The 26,906-nt window shown below is 40.3% G+C and overlaps 2 protein-coding genes and 1 long non-coding RNA gene across 10 annotated transcripts in view; 1 reads left to right on the forward strand and 2 right to left on the reverse strand.

The window, feature by feature from the left end:
* Nucleotides 1–1,292: 1,292 nt before the first annotated feature.
* LOC146461943 (short transient receptor potential channel 4-like) overlaps nt 1,293–26,906 on the reverse strand; it is a 99,743-nt gene continuing 74,129 nt past the window's right edge. The window contains exons 2-9 of one of the 8 annotated variants that reach the window (XM_085086337.1): nt 8,956–9,301; nt 7,803–8,074; nt 5,427–5,626; nt 4,600–4,798; nt 3,660–3,827; nt 3,503–3,532; nt 3,345–3,374; nt 1,293–2,789 (exon numbers count right to left, since the gene is read on the reverse strand). In XM_085086337.1, the coding sequence (XP_084942463.1) occupies nt 2,559–2,789; nt 3,345–3,374; nt 3,503–3,532; nt 3,660–3,827; nt 4,600–4,798; nt 5,427–5,626; nt 7,803–8,074; nt 8,956–9,301 (1,476 nt within the window). In that variant the 3' untranslated portion in view covers nt 1,293–2,558. The remainder of the gene's footprint in view (nt 2,790–3,344; nt 3,375–3,502; nt 3,533–3,659; nt 3,828–4,599; nt 4,799–5,426; nt 5,627–7,802; nt 8,075–8,955; nt 9,302–26,906) is intronic. The other 7 variants (XM_085086339.1, XM_085086336.1, XM_085086343.1 and 4 more) reach the window with 7 other exon arrangements.
* LOC146461944 (uncharacterized) lies at nt 12,674–15,410 on the forward strand. Its single transcript, XR_014857300.1, has 2 exons — nt 12,674–13,460; nt 15,183–15,410. It is a non-coding gene; the product is annotated as an uncharacterized LOC146461944 (long non-coding RNA).
* LOC146461945 (short transient receptor potential channel 4-like) overlaps nt 15,545–26,906 on the reverse strand; it is a 43,430-nt gene continuing 32,068 nt past the window's right edge. The window contains exons 2-8 of the mRNA XM_085086346.1: nt 19,340–20,248; nt 18,570–18,873; nt 17,924–18,422; nt 17,346–17,544; nt 16,604–16,768; nt 16,114–16,179; nt 15,545–15,771 (exon numbers count right to left, since the gene is read on the reverse strand). Of these exons, the coding sequence (XP_084942472.1) occupies nt 15,574–15,771; nt 16,114–16,179; nt 16,604–16,768; nt 17,346–17,544; nt 17,924–18,422; nt 18,570–18,873; nt 19,340–20,248 (2,340 nt within the window). The 3' untranslated portion in view covers nt 15,545–15,573. The remainder of the gene's footprint in view (nt 15,772–16,113; nt 16,180–16,603; nt 16,769–17,345; nt 17,545–17,923; nt 18,423–18,569; nt 18,874–19,339; nt 20,249–26,906) is intronic.

Genomic DNA, 26,906 nt, shown 5'->3' on the forward strand with positions numbered 1-26,906 from the left:
TTTGGCGGTCAACGCCTTCCGAACAGATATCCACCGAATTCAACCATTGGGTGTCCCTGTGGTTTCCTTTGGATCTACCGTGAGGATGTTTTTATACTACTGGCTAATTCAAACTCCCACTTTCTTGAAATGACAATCAATTTTGAGCTAGCGAGCCTGATCAACTAGCAACATAGATTCTGTAGAGTCATAAGTGGCGGATATCTGCAGGGATGCAAATAATAACAAATGATCAGATCGGATCGACAGTACCGTCTAAGCGGATGATGGCGTCTGTTTAGTTAGTTTTCATAGTATCGGTTTTTCACCGAAAGACATTGCAGATTTAAAATCAAAACTTCGGCCGGTTCATCAAAGGAATTCTTATGGGTGAGAATGTGTCAAAACTTTAAAACTCAAAATCACAAAGAAAACAACGTTTTATCAGAGACGGATTTGTATGTAAAATCCGATGTCAAATAATCAGCAGTTAAATTCATACAACATCGCTTTTGAGAATTCCTGAATTGGAAACTTAATTGGGCACCAGGCAAGGATTTTACAAAAAATAACTGAGGAATGTAGCTGTGCCAGAAAGCATCTAGTTGCGTTTTGACATTTCCATATATACATTTGTCTGTAAATCTTTTCCGGCGAACCAGCCGTGAACTGAAATTAAAAATAGTTCGCGGGAAAAGAATACAGAGAAATCTATGGAAAGTTCAAAACACGACTGTACGCTTTCTGGCACAGCTACATCCCTCCAAAATTTTTTTCTTAAAACCTTTTTCCTAGTGCCAAAAGTTTCCAATTCATGAAATATTCAGAAGCAGAAGCGATGTTTTTCGAAAATTATTTGATATCAGACTTCCCGACAAACACAGTTATTTCAAATAGGATGGATATAAAAAAAATATATCAAAAAGTGTCAAAAAATGGTTTCGAAAGAAACACAGACGTTTCGGGTATATAACCCTTCTTCAGTGTGGAGAAAACCGTTGACTGTTATTTCAAGACGTGTTTGCCTACTCCTCAAGATCCAAAACCGTGATAACTGGTCTATTTTCTCAGCGGCTAAGGTGACGAGTTCGCCGGTTAAGTTCGTTGTTGACAGTTCAGCTCTTTATGATACTGAATATAAACTGCACGATAAATATTTTTCGATGGCTTTGTTTATGTCAGTGCCTGGGCCCAGTTGCATAGAGCATACTATTAAAGATAAGTGCGGGTTTTTCTCGAATGCTACATTGGATCACTTTGCTGAAAGCAGTTTATTGAGGATAGGGGACACAAAGAAAACTCGAAAACATCCTTCGGAAGGCAAGGAACAACGATAATTACCTTTATCTTAAGATGCTTTATGCAAGGTTTCGTTCGCAGGGCCTTCCAATTCTCAACCTCACCCTCAATCGAAGTTATTGGCTGGGCCTCTTCATTTGAGCCCAGTCGACCGGGCTGGCTCGGTTTCCGAGATCTCGCCTCGCCACTCTTTTCTTTACAAACATTGCGAGGTGTTCATATGAGAAGGCGGGCTGGCCCGGTTACCGAGATCTCGGTTTTTGCGACCGAGATCCCGGTAACCAAGCTGGTAATTTTTCCCATATGAACACTCCAGCCCGGATACCGGGACCGTCCGAGACGAAACAGTCTCAACTGCGCATGACCTGTAAGGTCGCTGACAAGTCGGAACGCGGTTCCACGGGTATTTTGGGGGCCTTTTGAACATTTTTCGTCTCGGTAACCGGGATTAAATTTCCCATATGAACAGAAGACAAAATTCGTCCCGCCTACCGGGCTCATATGAAGAGGCCCTCAGTCTTTAAATGACACGATTTCTTGGCAGTAGGCCATTTTCATGATTGCGTCATCTGATTGTGCAACTACCAGAATTCATTTCGATTTTACGCAGTCAAATTGAAATTTTGTAATCCCAGTGGGGAATAAATAACAATAGTGCCGGCTAATTAGCGCGAGAAAACAAAAAACTGAAGAATTCAGTCAGGTAGTGGTAATTATTTGACGCCATAATGAAAGTAACATTTCAATTATATTTGTCCCGCGTGTAAACTACTAACTATTCACAAAGTCGCTACACGGTGCAAACGGCCCCTTTATACTGAAGTATTTATTTTATTTTATTTCATTTAGTTTATTTGCCACCCACAATTAAGTTACAATGACTAATGAATTACAATAATTACAATGATTGCAATGGTTACAAATGATTACAAAGTTACGGTGATTAAAGTACAAGAGATAGAAAAGAAGTGGCAAGGGGACCTAATAAAAACCACGGGGCTTGTAAAACTTAGGTTCCCTTCCAGAGAAATTTGGTAAGTGAAGTACTCTAAAGTCATATTTGTACACCCTTAACTACCTTGTCCCCAGGCGCCGAGCAAAAGAAAAAAGGGAGCGCGGGGGTTAATAGGAAGGAAGCGAAAAATGCATCAGTCCCACAACGCCACGCGCACCGCGCTAAATCAATCCCACAACGCCACACAAACAGCACACGATCAAGGAGCGACGCCTGGGGACGAGGCAGCACCCTTAACATAATAAGTAGTTGCGGACTCGAGACATTATTGTGCAGACCCCTCAAGCTCAATAATTATCCTGTTCATTTTTTCATTAAGCTCGCTCAGTTCTTTTCTCAGCAAGTCAACTTTGTTTTGTTTGCCTTTCCCTTTACAGTCGGCTTGCGCTCTGTTTTGATTCGTGTCATCGTTCATATTGTTTTCTTCCACATCGTTTCCAAGGTAACGGTTTTCTAGATATTTCACAACCAGATCCTTCATTGTCTCCACACGTTTCTACATTGGTTAAATAAGAGAAATTAGTAAACATTCACCGCGAAAACAACAAAAAAATTTAAAAAAAGAAAAAAAAAAAAAAGAAAGAAAAGAAATTTGATCTCCGCGGGCATCGATCCCACGACCTCCAGGATTTGATTAAACCGTTGCTCCGCCGACTGAACTATGAGGGCAGACGAGAACAACTGCCTGTAATCCCCTGCTCCATCTTTTGCGTCATTAGTGCTAGATGCACAAGTTCCTTGAATCTTGAGACCAACAGAGTACAAATCCTTCGTTAGAGCGTAAGGACTAACGCTCCAAAAGTAAGCTTTTGTATCTCTTTACAGTAGCCAATTTACCGGTTATCGACTCAGTTACCAAAACCAAACTTTCAAGAGGTTCTCAACTCGTTTTGAAACCGGTGTAGTACTAGAAGTAGTTTTAACGTTTAGTTAAAAGAAACTCATTACACCGCTGTGGAACAATTTGCCAGGTTTGGCTTCAGAAAAGGCTACAGGCAATTCTTCAATGAAATATTATTTTCTGACAGGCTTCGAAAGAAAATCTAGTTACCTTTTTCCACTCGGCTTTCGTGCTGTTTGCCTGCAACCAAAGAATTAGGAAAATTAGGACGTGGTATGTATGACTATCACGTTTTTACTATGGTATTGAGTGCTGGTCGGGAATGATCCGTATTTTTTTAACACAATGCTTTCGTATGATCTGCCTACCTTTCTGTTTGTCTGTTGTATGTTCGCCTGCTGAGTAAAGCCAAAGAAGAAATGTAAGAAAGAGTGAATGAGAAGAGTATCATTGAATAATTATCCTTTACAGCCCCCCCCCCCCCCCCCTTCTCCCCTTTCTTATCTACTTAAAGGAAATTCTTACCTGATTACAACATAACCTTTCCTCTTTCAAAAATCTCACAAATTTTACAACCGGAAAGTAAAGAACATGGTAGACAATGTTTAGCGGCGCTGGAATCGTGTTTCCTTTGTCGATCCACTCAAGCCACATCTGGGTTCTCGAGAACTTCCACTCGATGTCTTCATTTTCCTAAAGGAGAAAATAAAAAAGGAAAACTTACCATGATATATCTGGCTGCATAAAAAGTAGCGTAAAATTCAAGTTTTCTATTTGAGAGATTTAGAATGATCGCGTTTACGGCAAACGGTAAACGTGAGATTCACGTTTGTGAGACTGTTTTTTTTTAGCAGATTATATATATACCAGCAGGAGGTGGGTATTACGAGCCAAGTCTACGCAATGTCGGACTTTTGTGCCTGTGTATTACTTATTGTTTCCTAGATTATTGGGTGGATTTACTGTGAAGTTTTCCAGGTGACTTGAATTACATCCTAGGCGAACGAAGTACGACCTATAGAATCGTTTTTATTGAGTGTTATAAATCGATAACCAAGTAATCATCTTGGTCAATTACAGCATACTCGAACAGTGAATTGACCAATCAGTATTTGAAACAAGTACACGTAACTGGCGCCGAGCGCGGGAAAACTCCTTCGACATGATACGATTGGTTTTGATTTTTGCTAATCATTGGTTGAGAAAGTGGCGCGAGCATTGCTAACCAATCACAGGGCTTAGTAAAGCAAAAACAAAGCAAACACGACTAACTTTTGATGCTCAATTGAAACTGCTCTAAATTGGGCCTATACGTCAACACGTCCCATAAAGGTACACGATCAATCAATAAATGTGAATGGTTACGTATGCGCAAATGCATGGATACCAAATAAAATTTACTGACTACGCAGTCAGGGCGTATGCACATGGTCCACCATATCACCTCTTCCTACAGAATTCTTACCATGATTCTTTGAAAGGAGTTGTTCATCATGGCGACCAGCATGTTTAAGGCTACGATCACCATGCACACCACGTAAGCCATCAAAAACAGTCGACCAAAAAACGATGTAATCTGAAATGCGGGATCGTGCACTGATATTTTGTCCTCTTCAACGAGACCAAGTAACAACCAAAACAAGGCAATTAACGAATTAGTGTGTCTGAAAAATGGAAACAGTTCTTATTAGAACAAACAACTTTTGAATGAATTTGATACCATGTACTACATTCAGATGGTAGGCCCGTGAGGTTCCTGCTAAATATTTCAACATTTTTTTAAGAACCTTGACATTGCTAAATGTTCGTGGGGAATTCCCATTTAAAAATGAGGGGTGCTCTTCAAACTCTTGGGGGGGGGGGGGAAGTGGGGGATTACCAATTGGTACCACCTAGGGTGGACTGAAAATCTAAAACGAACACGACGGCACCTTTAAGAGTATTGAGCGGTAAAAATATGTCAGTCAACTGATTTGATAACTGTTAGGGGCGAAAATGCCGGTACCTTTTATGCCATTTTTATTTGAGGGTCCCCCTCCTGGGGTTTGATGGTCATTCTAGACCCGCAGCTAAACGATGGGAAAGTTGTTTCATTTAAAACACATTGACACAACGGAGTAATTTTGGACTATCATCTTCCAAAATAGGGTGCTAGAGTGACAAACGTTCATACGCGGTTTTGGATCCAAAAAGCATTGCATGGAACGTTTAGCAAAGTCGCACACGTGGAGTGGGATGGTAACGATATGATTGAAATCATTGAAATATGAATTAAGTTGCTGTTATACGTACTTGGCATAAGGAGGAGACGGTTCGTTGTCTGTGATGTTTTGCTTCCATAACTCGATGTGAGAGCTGACATAGAAGGAATACAGCCTGACTACACCAGTGGCAAACGAAAAATACAGCAAAAGAAAGATAAACAGAAAGCGACGCACATCCTTAAGCATCTTGTACAAGGACAGCTGCAAAGGACCCAGTTCTGAATCCACCTATAGCATGTATTCACGAAAAATTGGATCAGACGGGCTTGAGGTGGTAATTCACGCTACATATTAAACATTAATTACCGGTCCATCAAGCCCATCAAGCTCATGTTTCTTACCAACGTCAGTATATACACTGATTGCCGAGCAAATCAGGAATAGTTTTTATTTTAACTTCATGCAAATTTGTGCAAAGTGGAGGAAAACCTCAGTTATCAAACGTAAAATCACTTTCGACATAATAGAAAGTTGTTGTATTGGGAGGTAGTGTGCAACACTTATACTGCAGAGCTCAAATTTTGACAAGTTACCAAAATAATTCTTGAGCCCGGCCACATTGTCTCTTTCACGTCTATGTGGACCTAAATAATTCAGGCAGCACACAGCTCTTTTGTACCTCTAATTAGGGAACTTTAGCAACGACGAAGGCGACGGCAGTGAAAACGTCACTATTAAAACGAATTCGCGTTTTCTTAAACGTCGTCGCGATTCATTCCAACACGCTTTAAATGTCAAATGCAGGTGAAATTTTTTGGAGTTGAATTCTTGGAGACCGCACCCAAGTTTAGAAAGAGACAGAAAAAATTCGTCGTCGTGTATTTACGTCCTCCATAAAACGTTCATCAGGAAATTTCACGTTCTAGTCGTGCAGTGACGGCAAAGAAATGTACCAAAAAGTGTAATGCAGAGTTGTTGTTTCGGTTATTGATTATATTGTTTTCTTTTTTTTTTGGTGACGACCTCGTTGCCGTCGCCGTCGTCGTTGCTAAGCTCCCTATTTTCTACTGTTTCAGGGCTGGGGTCCATTGTTTCTTTTGTTCGTTCAATTTGCTCCGCTATTGTTTTTTCATTTTAAGAGCGACATGGTGTTCCAATAATTTTATTTGCGGAGACCACAGCAGAGGCTAGTGCCAGCACAATCAAATCCATGCAAGAGAAGATTAAAGAGAGAGTCTACCTCTTTACGTGTCATATGTTATTGAAAAACATTTTGAAGTTATATTTTAATTCAATGTTCCCATTCACGGGCAGTAGGAACAATTAAAATTGCGTTTTCTAAACCAAAGAGCAAAGGTAGTAAGTTATCCAAAACAGTAACCGGTCAAAACGCCCCCTACATAAGACAAAACGCTCCCAAAGACAAACAAGATATCCGAATTTACGAGGACTTGAGATGGTTCATCTATGAAATCCGTACGAGCGGCGGCCATAATGTTCGTTTCCGTCGCTCGGCACCACACAGCAAAACATTTGCACTAATGTGCACAGTTCTTACGCTTCTCAAATAAGCTTGAAGTTTAAAAACTTGCACTGAATGCTTGTCTCAGTGAGGTTGTACCTCGTACACTTGGACTTGCCTGAAGTGTTTTAAATCGTCCGCGAGGAATTCAGTTCAGTCTGAAAAAAGCCGACCTTGCCCTGATCTCTTCCTTCGCTCGGCAACACACAGCAGAACATTTGCTCAAATGTGCACAACTATTACGCTTCTCGGTGAGCTTGAACTCCAAAAGCACTTGGATGCTAGTCTCAGAAAGGTTATAATTCGTACATTTAAACGTTTCTTGAATTTTAGATGTCCGGCTGTGTCCGATTTTCTTCGCTTTCGATTTTTCATTCAACTCCGCTGCGCGTGTCATGTGATCATTAGGCTTCGCGCGCTTTGGTCGGAGGTTGCCTCAATATCCGGTCGTCTTAATTTGACAGAAATTTTTTCTTAAAATATAAAAATTCAGTAAACTTCAACAGCAATGTCTAAACGCGGAGAATTTAATAAAACAATTATTCCATTCGCGCTTGTTGGATATGAGATTAGTTATAGCCAACTCGGCGCCTCGCGCCTCGTTGGCTATTTACCATCTCATATGCAACGCGCGCTCATGGAATAATTGTTAAATATATTCTTCGTTCTAAAAGTGAGAAGCTACAAGCACGCCTTGTATTAGAGCTTCGCTTCCATTAGGGGGCGTTATGCCTTATCTGTCGGGGGCGTTTTGACCGTAAACCCATAACCTCCAAAACAACATGGCCGTGAAGGAACAAATTGCGCACACTTTACAAAAGTTCTGGACAAAGCAATTAACTGTAATCGTAATTGTCACTGACTGAGAGAGCTTGTACGCAGGGGTTAGGGATTCTCTCAATTTTATCTTCTCTTGCTACCGTATTTCCCGGATTTACCTACCTGAAAAATGTGTGTCAAGTGAAAGTAGGCCATCACAGTGGCACTGGCGTACAAGACATCAGCGACGATAAAAGCATTTTCCCGTGGTTTCCATTTTCCAAAAATGCCCCAAGAGCAAAACCACACTGTGTAGGCGACCAGAAAGGTAATGACAATTACCATGTCAATACTATTCCACCATTTTGAGAAGTAAACAAAAACTTCCTGTCTGCGAGCTTCCTGGAATAATTCCTGCCACAGGAGGCCAAGCACGAAGGAGAGCACCACGAAGTCTGCATGGAAGTAATGGTATTAACGAACATAAGAAATATATGTTGTGAGTCATCGCCAGCGGAATCAAACAGAAGATGTTGCTTCTTTAAAGTAAACAAGGAATTGTGTCTTCATCAGGGATTCAAAGAAGGATTGAAAGGTTATCTGATGAGAATAAAAAGTAGATTCAATGGAGCCTTTGTTATGAGATCACTTAAAGTACTTGGAATAGAATGGACTACGAGCGGTCCCTTAATTTTCTTTGGCAAACTTCGCGAGCACGCGCGAATATTGTTTCCCGCGACGAGACGCGACGCGTTTCCCTACGCGTGGGAGGCAATTTTCGCGCTCATTCGTGTGCGTGGTTCGCTTGCTCACTTACCCTGAGAAAAATGAGGGACTGTTCGTAGTCTAAAAAAAGAACGTTGTCGCTTGAATAGGGAGGGGGGGAGGGGGGGGGGGTAAAAAGGCATCAAATGTATCAATTTCTTTTACAACCACATCACGCAATTTTTTAGTCGCTTCGAATGTTTCATTCACCAAAACTGACCAAAAATAGCTCTTTCCTCAGGTAGAATATAAGATGAAGCCAGAGCAAGCCGACAGAAAACGTCTGCTGTCAATAGAACACAACCTAAGATCAAATATCATATTTGATGAGGTCCGCCCCAGTCTTTTCTGTCCAATTTGGCACCACATTTTTGACGGTTTTGATTTTAGGGGGGAGACAGGTGGAACACTCAGTTAATCTAGGAATGACTCTTTGCTTTCGATAAGTGTTATTGGATGATACTACTTGTAAAGAGCCCAGTAGTTTTAAGATGTACAATGGACAGAAAGGTCCATCCCTTTACATTTTCGGTCCACTCCAGAAAACGGTTTTGAGGAAACCATCACTGACCTTGCCACGACAAAACTCCTGTAATCTCTGCGCCAAACACTTGTGCAAATGTGGTTAAAAATATGAAGACGAGAAAAATCAGGTACCACATGTTGTGGTTGACAAACTTGCAGTAAGGGTGTTCATATATCTCTCTAAACTTCCACCAGCGCCAAGGGTCTTTGTTGCAGCAAGGGAATTTTCTCGCCAGTCGCATTGGGATGTAGAAGACAATGGACACTAAAACGATTGCAAGCTGGAGGAACGACCACGCCAATTTGGTCAGCATTTTCCTGTTCTGCCAGTGAGGCCATTCATAGTAAATAATCTCGTTCAGAATATGCTGGCATTTGGGGCTTGTAACAAACTGCATAAAAATATAAGACACAACGCGTTACGGATTTGATTGAACCAGTTAAGAGCCCCCTTACTTTGCAAATGAAAACCCATCGGGTGCAGGGGTGAGAGCACTCGCCTCTCACCAATCTTGCCCGAGTTCGAATCCCGGACTGACGTCATATATGGGTTTCTAAATTCCAGCATTTCACATTCCAATTCTATCTGAAGAGGTTCCCCAATTAGTTCTCTCATAAGCTTAATTAAGCTACCTCGTCCCCAGTCGTCCGCGCCGAAGAAAATGAATTAAAAATTAAACCCGCGAAAAGTGGGGGCGCAGGGGAAGATGGGAAGGAGAGGACACGCGGAGCGACTGGCAAATCTTGCATTCAAGATGGCGGCGCCTTTAATGGAGCTCGTGTTTTCCTCGCCTTTTAACGCCTTCTCCCAAGTTCGCTTCGTCGAACTTTCCCACGAGAGAACGCGGGAAGAACGTATAATCTAGGGGTATTTGTTCGGGCTTCGTTGACTTCAAGTGAATAGCAGAAAACCTGTTACTTCGATGTAACAAGCGCAAAAGAAAATAAACACACATAAACACACTCACTGTCCATCAACAATTCTCGAATGGAAACTTCCAAATAGTCGACTCTTTCAGCCAAAATCTCTTCCAATGATGGAAAGGCGCTTCATCGTCTGAGCACTCTACCATTCCGGAGATCTACGCGTTCTTCACATTTTCGATCACATCCACAGATCTTCGGTACAGGATTTAGCGGGCTTTTCCCTATTTTCCTCTTTCCCATCATCCCTCCGGTCGCGCTCCGCGCTCGTTCCCAGGTTATCCTGATCGCGCTCCGCGCTCGCCTCGCTTTATTGCACTCCACTCTCAGTTGGAAAAGCCTTTGAAGGAGGCATTTAATTAAGTGGCACTTTCCCTAAGAACGGTCCACTGCGTTTCGGGTCGAAAAAAAGTTTGCCCTCAAACTTTGCCCACTAAATCATCTTGGGTCATAAGTAAATGAAATGACTTTAGTTTTCGGAAATACGTTAAAATACATTTTTTACAGGGCACAACAGTCAGAGCGTTCGAGGACCTAAATTTGAGCGTGGCGAAAGTAGGAAGTTGCATAAAATTGAAGACCTCGCTGCTCGAAAACAGGAAACGACACAAAAATTCATTATAATTCCTAAGTCAAGTGTTCCTTCAAAGGTATGAAATGCATGTTTATTTTGATTTGTTTTAATTTTTAGGGTCACAAAAACTAAATTATTATTAACCCTCCTTAGCACGCATTCTGAAAACCGGTGAAAGTACCCTGTCTTTGCCGGCATTTGTTTCACAAGTCCTGACCGACCCATTCTAAATTCCAACTGAACTTTGCTAAACAGATGTTAGGAACGTTCATTCTGTACGTTGATATACGATCAACGTACAGAATGATTTGATGAAGAAAGTTTTATTTTGCCGGATATGGCATTTTAACGACATAACTCGCGCACTGAAGTAGGTCATAGGTAAACGTCTTTTAAACTTCTCAGTTTACTTCCTAATTTTCTCTAAAATGATTCCATTCACCTCCGCTGTGAATACATTGTTACATTTTATTCTCATACAAGATAAGCAATATTCAACACCTTACAATTAAAGCTAACTGGCGCGTAACTACTAACTTCTGGAATCTGAGATCTGACTTTGACTTTCTCAATTTACATGAGCAATGACGCCGCCCAACAATTACACAATCCTACCTTGTAACAGTGAAAAAGCGAGAGATATAAGCAAATAAAATATCTTTGGTTTCTGTTCTTGTCGAGTTTAAAATATGGACATCCTATCAGTGAGTAGATGGCTTTTTCGGTATTTTCGGGCTCAAATTACCTCATTAATGAGAAGTTGTTCTCTTTCACTTTCGAAGCTTTATTCATGAACAGCCATATTGGGAGTCAATTTATATTTGGCCTGGCGAATACAAGGACCTACAAACTTGGACAAAATAAACGAAAAAATTAGTCCCCCATCCTCCCCTTTAAATCAATCAGTACGAATTTGCGTACAAAACAAAACGCGCCATGTTTCCATCACTGAAAAAAAAGGGGAGAAAGGCTGGTTGTCCAAGATTGTAGCTATCAATATGTTTGTTGAGACTCGCAATGCGTGCCAAACAAAAACCCCCAAAAGCAGACACTGAAAATGCCGCTCAATTTGATGCAATAGCCATTTTTTTAACGCGATAGCCATTTGTACAGAGACCGGCGTAAATGGGGCCTGCAGTATGGAGTAATAGATTCTTGACACAATGGCAGGGCCGTCCCTCATGTTGTTATTATGATTTATCTCATGGCGAATATCATCAGACATGGTAATGTTCATCTTATTGCGGGGATTGCTTTCCTGTAACAAATTATAAACCAGGTTGCATTCATAATTATCGAGATTTTAATAGGTGCGCGCGCCAAGTTCTTTTCTCTATACGAAAGATTAAAAACGATCTTATAGTCCGGTCTTTCTCTATATACCTACATTTGTTGGTAGATATTTAACAAAATAACTCACCTCGCGCGTGGATTAATTATTGGATGTTTGTACAGATTCCTTTTCCGAAGTTGCATGAAAGATCTAAGGCGTATCTTTCACAGTTCAAGCAAATATCGTATTTGGTCAAAAAGAAAGTCAAATTACAAGGAAAGTTCTAGAACTGACTTCGGACTTATTTCTCATGTTCGGGCTACTGCCTTACGCAGTCTAAGAAGCATATGTGAAAATACCTCATGAACATTCTTATCGCGGGATTTTGCAGTACAATTTCATTTTGATACGCATTTTTTCTTTTTTTTGGGGGGGGGGGGAGGGGGGGTGGCCTTAACCCCCTAAGACGATAAAATTGGACAATTTTTATTACAATCACAGAGAACTTCGCGTATTCGAGAGGGAGCACTTATTCGAGGATTTATGGCATTTTAGTGGACTGCCTGTCAACTAGCTTGGAGTAGTTTTAAAATTACACTTACACAAAAACAACACAGCAACAATATACTTTACTGATGCTCCTTAATGTGGGATTTGATTCTCCTTCACTAGGAGGAGAGCTCGTGTTGAATTTTCAGTAATAATGACTTTAAAATAATTACAGAAACAATGAGGCATTACACTAGAAATATCATCTACAACAAAAAGTGCAAGTTAGAAGCTTTGGCATTTGCGGCGAAGGGCCTGGAGTGAAACTCTCAGAGCAAGCTAACAGCTAACATTAACTCTACCTATGACCCTAGTCCGCCGGGGTTGCAACTATTCATGCATGCATGTATTAGTATATATTGTGAGTAGCGCATTAGTTACTTTTTGTAGAATTAGTTATTTCTTAACTTGAACGTGCAAATGTTTACTGCTTGTACATCTATCCAAGTAATATATGTAGTTGATTGTCAGTTTTCCCGTCGAGCTTGATCGGTGACTGCTCGCACTATGTTTGTTCGGTATTAAAAAGCCATTTTATCAAAACTTGTCGTTACATGGTGTCAGAAGAGAGATGATCACCAATGGCTTATCTTCAATCGCTGCCCGCACCTCATTCTATCTATATAAAACCCAATGTGGCTGAGAAATGGAGCAAATGGAAGGAAATGTGGTTACACTACGGCGTGGCGCCTAAAGTCAACAAAGAAGATGGAGAGGTTCAAGTGGCAGCCAGAGTAATTACTTTAGGTTTGGTTTTACGACTCTCAATCAAAAACTGCTCTACATAGAACAACTAAAACTACAACTTTATTTAACATGGTCAGTATATCCTTACCTAAGTATACAGCCGAGATAGCTGTGAGCTAGTTTACAGGTACGCCACGGTAAACAAAAACACACTAGAATTTTAAAATATTTACTAATCCAGTGATAAAAAAACGTCATATAATAAGAATAAAATCATCGAAAGAATAGAAAATTATTAAAATCCTCGATCAATAGAATCAAATTCGTGTAAGATTTATTGTTCTTAAACTATTTTTAAAAGCTGCATAAGTATCAATCTTCCTTGACGAATCGGGTATTGAGCTCCACAATTTCGATGCGAGGTACTTCCGCGACTTTACTTCATTACGTTGTTGATTTAATTTTACTCAGTCGTGGTAAGTCTAATACCGTTATGCGTCTAAGTTTGTTTGGAGTACACCTTATACTTATTAAAGAATACAAGGTGCAGGCGCGGATCCAGGATTTTGAAATGGGGGGTGAATTTTTGTAATAAGGTAATTTTTTATAGAGCCAAAGCCTGGTTGAGGTGTTTGAGCTCTGTGCAGCGAAGAGCTCTCAAGGAGCTTATTAACGTTAACAACAAAGAAATTATTCTCAAAAAAGCAGATAAAGGCAGAACAACCGTCGTTATGAACGGAGAAAACAAAATCAATGACGGACAGAAACAATTGGATGATAGAAATAACTGTCAGCCACTAGACGAACCAATGGTTAGAGACACATCCCAGAGAGTTAAACACCTCATTAATGCCCTTCATCAAGCAGGGTGCATAGACGAAATGACGGTTAAATGGTTTAACCTAACACCAAATCCGCCTCGAAGCCCAGTGTTTTATACCCTCACATAAATTCACAAACCGACATTAGTCGGAAGTCAAGACCTATCATATCTGGATGTGATGGCCCAACAGAACGCCTATCATCATTCGTAGACAAACTACTTCAGCCAATAGCACAAATACAGGACTCGTTTCTAAAAGATACGACACATTTCATAAGGTTTATTGAAAGCACTAGGGTGCCTAGAAACGCTTTTCTAGTCTCAATGGATGTCACTAGCTTTTACACGAATATCCCACAGGAGGACTGAAAGAATCACTATAGTATGCAACGCATACGAGAACTTTCATGCCAATAACCCTCCTATAGCTACAAATTTCCTCAGAGAAATGCTCAGCCTTATACTGAAGGAGAACTCCTTCCAAACACACGGAACTGCCATGGGCACTAAAATGGCAGTAGCTTTTGCCAACATCTTTATGGCATCTATAGAAAAGGAGATCTTAAGGCAGAGCGTTCACAAACCACTAATGTGGAGAAGATTCATTGACGATGTATTTTACTTGTGGGATACAAACAAAGAAGAAATGGAAAATTCATTGAGCAAGCAAATTCGTACCACCCTACCATAAAGTTTACCGCTGAAGTCTCACAATAAGAAACAACATTCTTGGATACAACAGTCTATAAGGGACAGAGATTCGAGAAAGAATCGATTCTCGACGTGCGCACACATTACAAACCTACCAGTACACAAACTACAACAGCTGCCACTCAGCAGGCACTTCTGAGGACAAACGCTTCTAAAGTAGTGTTTGACGAAAACATTAAAAACTTTAAAACACGCCTGGTATCGAGAGCTCATCCTAGTAACCTGGTGGACAAAATCCTCTCCGAAGTTAACTTCGCAGAAAGGAAGAACGCTCTTACACAAAAACAGAAAGTGCACAAGAAAATTCTACTCTTCGTGACACAATTTCAACCATCACTGCCATGTTTGAAAAATATTCTAATGGACACTGAATGGCATTTAATACAAAACCAGCCGCTACTAAGAGAGATATACAAGGAACCTCCCTTTATCTATTATAGAAAAGGGAAATCGCTTAAAGACATGCTTATTAAAGAAAAATTATAAAGGCTTTTATCAACACAATGGGCACACAGCGGGAGTCGTGTAGGTCTGTCAACCCCATTTCAACAGGCTCAAAATGAATAAATTGATTGGTAGAACCAGTCATCGCTAATGCACATTCTCCACCTCAATTAGAGAAATCAAATATTATTTCAATATTTGACGGATAAGGAAAAAAAAAAGGAAGGGGGCTCAAAAAAAGGGGGGTGAAAATTCACCCATTTCACCTCCCCTGGATCCGCCCCTGAGGTGGTTGGTCCAGCATCACCAGATAGTATTTAAAAACCGCTCTATATAATGCCAAACTGCATTTTAGTCTATCAGCATGGCAGAAAGGCGTTGCAACTTCTGAACATCTTATCTTACTTTTTTTATTATTAAAATCGGGCCCACAGCAATTGACTTCTTGCCGTTGTGGATACCCTGCCTAATTTAGCTCAATACAATGTAAATTTTGTAAATGGCAAAACTAATAAATATATAAAAATGAAATGAATTGAACCTAATTCAAATTACATTCACTGGGACTAATGTTGGAACTCGAATACGGTATTTAGCGTTCTAAGCAGAGGTAATAATTCTTTTTCTGGGTTCTTCCTTTTTTAATTAGTAGATTAATGATTTAACTATATTTACTGCACTACAAAGGTGTTTCTTCGTTTCCAATTTTGTTTGGCTCACTGGAGCTCTGATTGTTGTTTGCAAGTGACGTTTTAGCCTCGTTCTCATTAACGTCCTCGTTCTCTTGCTCTGAGTCACTTGACTCGGTACCAGTCTCCGAATGGCAAGACTTCTTGGCCAGGTACCTCAGGATAAGATGGCGAATCACTTCACTTCTCTAAAAAAGGAAGAGCGAAAAAATTGAAGTGAATACACTCAGTAAAAACCAGTAATTGTTTTTGTAAGGACCCTGTAGTAAAGGATCTAATCAGCAACAAATTATAGGATTTGACGGTTTGGAAAGCATTTTTTTCCATTGAAAACACAGCCAGATTGTAATTAGCTTTTCAATAGAATTGAACACTATATGACGGAAAACGAGAACATGCTTGTTGAGTTACATATAGCGTCAATAACGCAAGAGTGGTACTGGTTCGACTTTATGCAACAAACTAAAAAAAAAAAAAACTACTTGAAACAAGGTGTTAGAATTGAATAGTTGATTTTAAATCTCACCCACCTCCTTCCCACCAATCCGCGTGCTTTTCCTCGTCAGGCTTCGTTCCCGTTTCGTTAACTTTTTCAACTGACAACAAGAAATTGAGTGTATTATAAACTGAACCATAAAGAATGATGCGTTAAGATCATATAGCCATTCATGCTACACTATGACTTTATTTACTTTCTCACTATTGATCTCTCTCTGTCTTTGTCTCTCTGTTCCTCTAGAAATACAGATAAATATTTCATTTCTTTAGAAATATTTCATCCTTCAAACGAAAGCCATCATCTGTTAGGCCCTAACCGGTATCGTAGTCTCTTTTTAACGTATACGCATCTACTGTACTGTTTTTATTTTTTTCATTCATTCATTCATTCATTCATTCATTCATTCATTCATTCATTCATTCATTCATTCATTCATTCATTCATTCATTCATTCATTCATTCATTCATTCATTTTAGTTGAGTTGCGTCGTAAAAAAAGTCAGTCATGAGATCCAACTTACTAAGTCAGATTCAGGACAGAAGGCTGTGAAAAGACGTTTGACAGCCCAGAAGACTGGAAGCAACAGATACAGGATATTAAATGGCGGGGGAATAACGCCTTTCTTGTAAATCCAGCTTAGCCACAGCTTTGTCCTGGTGAATTTCCACTCGGTATCCAAGTTTTCCTGTCAATTGTTTGAAAAAACGTTGAGATACTTTGATAATGAGAAATCATCATCACTGGGAGCAGCAGGGAACCTCAAATAACTCATGTACAGGTGCTTTTGGCATGAAGAAACTAAGGCCCATTTCCCGAAATTCCAGATAACTCACCGAACCCGAAAACAATGTTGCGTGCACAACTCGGTGCTAACCAGTGCTAACCAGAACACCACGGGGCCTCCACTGTTGGTCAGGTGGATCTAATAAGGATCACGATAAAGATTTAAACTAAGGAACACAAACAGGAATCGCTGAATAAATTCGGAGGGGGTGAGGTAATTGTCCCGGAGAGCATTAAGTTGAATATCTAACGCCACGAAAAGTTAATCGAAATTTGGAAATATGTCAGTTATATGTACGTGACAAGAGACAACTCCTTCACTCACTAAGAGAGCATGACGTACACGTTCTCTTGACCAGCCAGAGCCATTGGGTCTCTTTTTGATTGGAGAGATTGTCGGTCACGTTTGATTCAAGAGTCTTAGCCTTATACAAAACTTTCTTTACACGGGGAGGGTATATCATTTTGGAAGCTACTACCGTTATCCGAATGTAAGAATCATTCAGTATTGCGATCAGCATGTTGAGCGCCACAAGAACCGCTACGATGTTGAACGCACCAAATAACACCATGCCTGTTTTCCATATAGCACCGTAACCATTCTCGTCAAGTTTAAAACCACTTTCGTCAATCTCACCGAACAGCGACCAAAAGATCGTGTTCATACTATTCCCAAATCTGAAATGGAAATAAAATCATCTGTTAAAATGAAATAGTCACATCAAATGGCACCTGTGTGAATGGGTCTTAACCCAGACTATGGAGCAATGCTGGGTGCAAGTTTTAAATTTTACCCTGTGTCCATCTCTAAAATTGCTGTGTTCGAGTTTCAATTAGCAATTCCGAAGTACAATGGTGATGTTTGTCTTGGGATGGACACACGACTTTGTCAGGCTCAATGTTACACCTGTAATCCAAGCAGTCCAAGTCTTTGATCGTCTTCACGTTGGTCACAAATGTAAGTATGAACGACTAGCACAACTGCGACTAAAACAATTATTTTTCTAACTGAGAACCGATTCTTAGGATTAAGTCGATTCAAATCAGTTATGCCAACCTTTCAAGATGTAGAGGATCAGTTTCGTTCGTTCCCGCTTCATTCAATTTGAAGTGCCGTCTGGCCTTGTCATACTGCAGGTACAGCTTCGTGAAGCTCACGGCAAATGCCAGAAATACGAAAACAAAATACAGGAAAAATTTTGCCACATCTATCAGCATCTGTATAAATGCATGCAGTAGTGGACCGGTGGTGGAGTTGGCTTGAATGAAAGAGAGGTTCTGGGCAAATGCTAGAAGGATTCCCACTGCGAAGAAGCAATAGGAAACCAATATGACTCTATAACCTCGATTTTTTACGTGTGTTTCCCACTTCTGTACTTTCTCTGTAAGCGATGCACGTCCTGCCCACCAAATGACGTAGTGAAGAGCAAATGACGTCACTGAAGCTGCAGCCAAGAAGTTCCAATGGTTTGAACAGAAGCGGACTCTTCCTTGTTGGTAAAAGTCTTTAATGACGTCCACTAGCAGTCCAATGACGAACAATAGAACGACACAATCTGCACGGAATAGAAAAAAACAATACTGAAACGAGAGGCATTGACACTCGCCTCAATATTTGATCACGGAAACAATAGTGCTTATCTCTCAAATATAGCTCAGTACTATATCGAGTAAAATGAAGACTTTTTTAATCATTTACTTACCAAGAATGCTGTACTCCAGAAAATCACTCTGAGAATGGAACGACGTGAAAGCAAGCAAGAAAAGGAAGCTTTGGTAGGAACCACAGTGGATGAGAAATTTTACACAAGGAGCGTGAAACATTATGGCAACCTCGTGACTGGGACAGCAGTTGTCAAAAACGAACCAAACCAAGAACAACAAAGGAAACAAAACAGACGACAGAAGAAGCAGCAGAGCCTGTTTCCAAGAACTTTTCTCCAGGAAGGGAACATCTCTGTAGACTTGTGAGTTTAAGACCAACTGGCTGTAGGGATGACAAACGAACTACAGAACAAAGATATTAACACGCGTTAGTACTAAAACTTGCATAAATTTGGTAATTTTTTGCACGCTGAAGTAAAATTATCGTTCCAGTATTGGCAACTGACAGAATATCGTGACATCCATGCTTGTGCACAAGATTAATGAGCTGACCAAGTCTTCTGAGTGTCAAAATTTGTGAATGGGGCTTTGGGCCATTGAACGTCCTCCAGTCTTCTCATTTTGTTCTGACTTGTATGACGTCTTGGAAGATTTTAAGGCATTTAAGATCTCCTGCCGCCTTAGCTTTGACCGCGAGGAGTGGGTTCAAGGAAAATCATTCACCCACCCTCCGATTATAAGGAGGAAAATTAACAAGGCTAAAACAAAGCATCCTATTCTCCTGAGAACACTGTCATGGTTATGTCTGCTGGAATTTGACTTTACTACTGTACAAAAGAACATAAGAAAATAAAATAGAAAAGGATACCTTTTCGTTTCTTGTAGCAATAGCAAACTCCAGGAGCTTCAAGCATTTTCCCTGCCTGCCAGGGAGCATTATTTTACCTCCACCTTCCACCTCCATAACGCATCTTATCTCTTCCATCGAGCGGCATTCATTCAGCAGTGCCACAGCAAACTCTTTACATCCGTCACTGAGCTGTAAATACTCTTCCCTGAATTCGTATTCTTGCTCAGCCATGTCGCCGAGTTCCTTGTTCAGGACGCATGCGCGATGGACGGGGTGCAGAGCGGGACCCTGCATGTTTTGGAGAAAGCACGCTGCAATGTAAATGGGACTGGCGAGTGCTCGATATCCGTTTAAACGGTACATGGCGGGTCCCAGTTTTTCGCTGGCCATCGCGTCTGAATCGAATGACCCGTGGGCTTTCTTTGGATCGCTTACGGTGAATCCGTGGCTCAACAAGAGCTTGACAATTTGGAAATTCTGCAACCATGCCGCTAGAATCAATGGTGTGATATATCCTTGACTTTTTAATGCAGATAGAGGTCGCGGTGATGCTTGGGATGCTGGGTTGTGAAATAACAGCAGTATTTCCACGGTTTTCGCGTTATTGTCTCGTACCGCATGCAGCAACGCGAACTCCAAGCCAGCCCCATCGCTCAGTAAAGCTCTAATCATTTCGTCTCGAACGGATACATCCTTCAAGTCTACCGTGACTTGTAAAAGTGTTTTGCCAGAACTGTTCACACAGTTCAAGTCGCATTTTAACTGGAAAAGACTCCTTACTTTCTCCAAATCTCCTTTCCTCACGGCTTCGAAAAGCTTTCGCTGTAAATTAGTTTTTGGTGAACAATCTCCATCTACTGTTAGTTCTTGCAGGAAAATGTCTGACGCTTCCATTGATTCTGGCGTCGTTTCAATTCCTGTAGACATCTGCAGATTAATAACATGATAAATAATTTTATTACAATAACTGGATTACTTCGTTTGCAAAGCCTGAAATATCTGGCTTAGGATTTACTGAAGACACCAATCAATTCCAAACTGGCGTAGCCGGCCAATTCGGATCTGACCTTCTTTTCCGGCCTTAAAGAGAGTATGAGGAAAAAGACCTTGATGCCTGATTTATTTATTTATTTATTTATTTATCAGCTTTATTGGACACATCAAAATAGGTACAACTATTAAGAACAAAACAGAAATACAAGGAACAAAATGGCTGGTCCAAAGGGTATTGCGCAAACGAGACCCATGCGAGGCCCAACCCCTTAAACATCATTAAAACGTATAATATACATTAAGAAATCTTTAGTTAAGCACGATGGCAAGGGGAGTCTCTTACAAGAGACCATGTGCAAGACACGTCAGTGTCATACGTGGAGTCCAGAGAAGTGGCATAAGTGGCACGCAGAAAACGTTTAAAAATTTCTAGGCTGGCAAATTGTTCATGTGAGGCTACGTTGCACGCAGTATTCCAGGGTTTTACAATTCTATGAAAGCACAAAGCCTAAAAAGAGGAGGTTCCGAAGCGAGCTGGTTTCAGAATCAAAGACGGACTCAGGGAGCGAGATCGTCCATGATAAACGAAAGTGACAAATTGATTGACGTTTAAGTAAGTATCATTGTGAAAACATTTATAAAAAAAACTACAAAATCCCTTATCTCTCTCCGTATGTTAAATATAAAAGTCCTTAAGCCTGGAGCCTATCCTTAGAAGACACCTCTCCGATTTTGGATCTTAGAATCCAGCGAGTAGGTCCTCATTGGACTCTCTCTAGCCGGACGGTTTTCAGGTTAACTTTAGCTTAAGACCACACCTCCGTCGCATAGCACAGCTGTGACTTGACTGGCGACAAGTATAACGTCCGCCTAACTTTAATGTCCGTGATAAGAGGACATGTTTTATAAGGAGACCCGGCATCCTGTTGGTTTTGGAGACGATAGACAAGACGTGAGGTTCCCAGGGCAACTTATTAAAGATTATGATGCTGGATCTTTCTCTATCTCCACGCGTTGTAAACTAGACAATTTAATATATGATTATAATTTTTCAATTACTTAAAACCCACAGTGTTTTAAATAAAAGTTGTTGTTGTTGTTGTTGTTAGACGATAGTCGTAAAGGATTGGAGATTTCTTACGTGTGACTGTTAAGACAAGATAAAAAGATGGTAAATTTTCAATAAGCTCGGTCATGAAATCGAGAAAGGTGAAACATTCATGAAGTCACAAGCTTGGTGCAATTTGGACGAAATCTGAGTGCCGACGGGAACTGAAACCATGGCACAACACGGTCCGGCGTGTGGTCGTATTGTTGACCAGATCAATGGATAAAGTTCTTGCTTTATATAGCATAACAGCATAAGTATATAAACCCATGAGAAGCTTCTTCGTAATAGTTTAATACAGCTTTTGATTATTTAATTCAATTTAATGTTTTATGACACCGAATAATACCACAAACGCAAACGAACACTCAAGCACAAGAAGAAATTAAAGCAAACGAATACTGAACCGGATGAACAAACGGATAGCCAAAATGACTGAGTTAACGATCAAACAGTCCACTGAGCGAAAACAAGCGAACGAAAAACCGAGTGAACGATGGCGCGAAACCGGATGAACAGTTGAACGACAGAGTGGACAGCCGTTTCCTTTGTAGCCATAAGTGTTTGAAAGGATATGTTTTCTTGATGTTTTAATGCAAATTAAACTTAGGTCACATAATTATTCTTTCGGAATGAGTGAGAAACGAAGTGGCTGTACTTCTTTTTGCTGTTATGTAAATAATGATAATCTTGAGCTAGTAATAATGAACTCACCAAAAAGAAAAAGAAGAAACAGCATAGATTGTCAAAAGTAAAAAAGGATACTTCTGCTCAGAAGGTCTGTCATTTTCGTAAGGAGCGCAATGAACCGACCCGGTTGGGATTTCAAGAAAACGCTAAACAGTGAAAAATCAAACAGACGAGGGAATAAATGTAAACGTAAAGGTGAGTGAAAATTTTTAATTAATTCTAGGGTGAATCGCTTCCACCGCACGTTTCAAAATGTGCATCACAGCTGGCCTTAAGAGCCTGAGCTGACAGCTATCTTTCCATGCAGTTTCAAGTTTCAGTACCTTGATAAAACTAATGATTGTTTGTACCTGAAAAAGTCCGGTTCACGCTGATTCAGACTGTTACTTCCATTAACTGGTATAATCCAACGGAGCGCATCAATTCGCCATCAGATCAGCTTGAGTGATTGAGTGAGACTTTATGTCGTAATCATAACTTAGTTGACTCGAAAATAAAAGCTGGCTTTTGTAACAAGAAACTAAAACGTTGGGAAGAAACGGTTGAAACCTGTGAAGAATTGAGCAAAGTTTCGAAAAGCTCGGCGGCATTAACAGTTTTTTCGTTAATGATCAGGCTCACGCTACTCTCGTACCCAAGTGTTTGTCTGCGGAGAAAACATCTGGTAAAGTCGAAACCAGTTTACTGAAACGGCATCGTCATAAATCTAGTGCACAGATCTTCTCGCTCTTTAGGAGATGATATTCACAAGGAAGCTCGCAACTTATTTCTTTCTTGGGTTAGTTTAACTTATGAAGAACTATTTTAAAGTGTGCGATTATTAGGATTCTGAACTAGGAGCGGAAATCCAAGGTGTCTTAGGTTTATAATTTAGTCCGAAAGTCGTGCCAAGAAACTGAAGAAATTAACCCGATGAAGAAGCTAAGAGGATAGCTCGATTTACAATATAATATCAACTTTCATTTTCAGAAAGTTTCTAGGACTCAAGTGCGAGAAACAACGATTGCATGACTAACCGGTAAATAGTGTCAAGAAATGTTCATTAAAAATTTAGCTTTTTGTACAGCAATTAAAAAATTAGCACCTAGAAGCTAACAATGCTACTGGAAGGTTAACAGGCCAGGAGGGGCCTTCCCAGACTCGTCTGCTAATGCATTTTTTGACTCGTGAATGCGCGCATGCGCAATGAACGAGTTATCGTAATGTGGGGAAATGTGACTCGCTCGGTCGCTTGATGTGTCGTAAACTTTGTATTAGGGTGCGTTCTATTGACCCTATTCCGGAATAGAAATACATAGAATGATCACAAGAAAACCCATATGAGAGGTTTTTGAAGTTACTGAAGTACAAAATCGCTCTATCGTGTTAGCGAAATTTTACAGAAATGTCTTCCCAAATTTACTTGAAAAGAGAAATCGAACAGCTATTCCGCTTAGTCTTATTAACTCGTAAATACGCGCATACGCAATGAAAAAGTTATCGTAATGTGGGGAAATGTCACTCGCTCGATTGGTCGCTCGATGTGTCGTAAACTTTAAATTAATTTAATCGGAATTTAATCAAAATCATAAATAATTCATTAGTCTACGTGGCATGTTTTCACCATCATCCGCCGTTACGGGACAAAAACCAAGGACGTAAAATCAACCCAACGAATAACTTATTCTTAAAAGAAAACAGCTAGTATGTGTGTTGTCTGCTAAATCCTTCCTTTTACCGAAACTAAGGGGCAACTTTCCTGTCAGGACGGATATTTTCCAAAAGTTAGACTTCGATTAGCCTCCCTCGAAGACCCTCTTTTGGCTCGTCTCGTTGGGGAAGAAACGAGCCAAAAGAGCGAGGGAGGTTAGACCTCGATAGGCGAAATTGTTTGTTTCAACAAACATCAAACGCAAACATGAAAACCTTTATAGGAGCCGGCTTACCCTAAAAATCCGAGGAAACGACGTGAACGAAAGAATAGGAAATTCTGCTGGTGCGATAAATCTCCCTTCAGTGTCAAACGTAATCGATAAGATCAGGACGTAAACACTGAATTTACATTACACCCAAACACAATACTTCACGCATTTCTATCTCCGGCCGCAAAATGTAAACGTTCAATTAACTTTAAAGATCCAAGGCATTTTCGTGTGTGGAAGGCTAAGGGCAAAATAGGAAACTAAAACTTCGCAACAAATTTCATTCGGGGTCCAGTGTCAGTGATAAGATTAATTTACCATAACAAACATAAACAGAGCAAATTTGCTAATGCATAGGGACAATCACTGATAGTCTACTGAGTACCACACCGCTAGGTGCATGTCTCTATTTACGTTTACTTGGATAAAGCCAAAATAGCAACTTTAGCAAGATTGAAAGCTTAATTCTTATGATGTTACAAAACGCTGACAAAAGCCGTCGTTTGAACGTAGAAAGGAATATCACCATGTTGAAAACACCGGCAAGATTTAGGTCACGTGATAGGCTACCAAAATCGTTCACATGTGTCAAGTTTCATTCAACAATAACACGACGCGAGGAAAATAAACTACTGAGGTTCTTGGAAGAAAAACAGGACGCTTTTTTGTCGATTGGCAACCACGTAAAACCACTAAAAGAACGTACACTTCCACCCTTGCGTTGCTTCGCGTATCGAAAGGAATCAGAGTGCGTGTGTAATTTAATTGTTTTGCGCGTTACACTTTATACATAATGCATCCCCGCAATGCGGCTTGGGTCCCACAAATCCTTGTAGCTTAGTTTGATGCCAGTACTTCTTTACGGTTACCACCGTATTCACTTTTGCATTCACGAGTTGGCTCACGGGAGCCTTTGATTCCGGGATACAGTAAATCGAACGCATCATCTAAAGACACTTCCACCTTTGCATTGCTTCGCGAATCGAAAGGTATGAGAGTTGCGTGTGTAATTTGATTGTTTTGCAAGATAAGAAAATAACTTTATACATAATTCATTGCCACAATGCGTCATGGCGTCCACGAATCCTTTAGTGTAGCGTAGTTTGATGCGAGCACTACTTTAGGGTTACTACTATTCATTTCTGCATTCACGATTTGGCTCACAGGAGCCTTTGATTGGGAATAAGGTTAGAGGAGAAAGAGAACTGAGCAATGCAGCCATAAGTATTGCTTATAAAACGTTTATGCTCATGAATAGCAAGGAGAACCGGGAAAAGTGACGGAGGGAGCAACTGAACAAATCAGAAACGCAAACGAATGCGCAAGCAGAAGATGGAGCGAACGAGCGACCAGATGAGCAAACGGATAGCCAAATGACCGAGTAAACGATGGAACGGTCCTTTGAGCGCTCACCGGCGAAAACGAACGAATAGCCAGATAGCCGAATGACCGAGTTAACGAACAAAAATGTCATGTTCCCTCGCCATTACGTTTACATTTCTTCCTTTCGTGCGTTTCTTCACTGTTAAGCATTTCATGAATACGGTTGACACCCCGCATTTCATATTGTACTGTCAGTATTTTCTTCGAGCTCTAATGCCAGCACTTACTTTTAAATTAAGGTGACCGTGTACCTTCAGGGGTGGCTTCAGTTAAACGGATGCTCGCGTGAATTAAGGCATGGGCCCAAAATTGTTCTCTCAAAAAGTGTTGGGGTTGTCTATCTCTAAACACTTTTAATGTAGGCAGATGGAACTTTGACAGGTACATACATTATTGATTTGCGGTAATTTGTTTTTTTTTTAATTATGCAAATTAGGTCACGTGATTTCCATCGGCTGAAAAAGCTTTATCTTAAAATGGCAACACTTTTTCTTGCGTCCCTAATTTATTTATCATTTTAATGTTAAAGGCGTTTATTATATCAATTCTGTGCTTGGCCTTCTTAAGATTTTTCTAAGCAAAGGCCCAACGGAGGGGAATAATTGTCTTGGGGGATTGGGTACTAATCGAAAAATCCGTGTATTTTAAAAATTATTTAAAAATTCAAAAGGGGCCAAGCACAGTTTTGTAGATGCATTTATTGCAAGTTGTCTAGTACCAATCAGGTTAAATGTCTCACAACGAAAAGTGTTGCCATTTTTGCTTTCATCATTTGAAGTAAATTGTGGCCGTGCAAAGTCACGTGACAACATTTACATAATTAAAAAACAACAAATTGACACAACTTGTCAATATATGTATCTGGCAAAGTTTTAACCTTCTACTGCCAAAGTGTTCTGAGATAGACCACCCCCCTTCACTTTTTGAGCGATTTATTGGGGGCCCATGCCTTAATTTACCTGTACCGCCTCTCAGTTACATCACAGATATCCAAAACCCTATATCAAATTAAAGCTTATAGAACTGGGTATTCAAATATTTCATTGCCTTTTCAAGAAAATAAATTCCCAGGTTTTCCGTAAAGTCGGAACTTGAAGGTCCAGGTCATCGTTCAAGAGTTCCAACTCAATGCGATTTTTATATTTTGGAACTTTGTTTTTTTTTTCTCCATGTCAGAGTACCAAAAGCTTAAAAAACGTGTCGGGGTTTTCCTTAATTCGACTTGATAATTGAGTTTGTTCCCTTTGCAAATGTGATTGTTTTGTGATGAGTGACATGCTCAAACATGAAACGATCTCCGTTGAGAAGATTTGAATTGACTTCATCTGAAAGCTTTTTGCTTTGAATAACCTCATATTCAAGCTGAATGTTTGTCAATTCATATGCAAGTTTTGTTGTGTCAGATCCCTTCACAACACCGCTTGCAGGAGCAAGGGTCAATTCAAAAACCAGTTCATCAGACAAGGCTCTTGGATAAAAAACTCTATGATCTTTCAAAATTTCATGATCA

The sequence above is a fragment of the Pavona decussata genome, unplaced genomic scaffold (assembly GCF_977016875.1).
Source record: "Pavona decussata unplaced genomic scaffold, jaPavDecu1.1 SCAFFOLD_193, whole genome shotgun sequence".
In the NCBI taxonomy this organism is placed as follows: domain Eukaryota; kingdom Metazoa; phylum Cnidaria; class Anthozoa; order Scleractinia; family Agariciidae; genus Pavona; species Pavona decussata.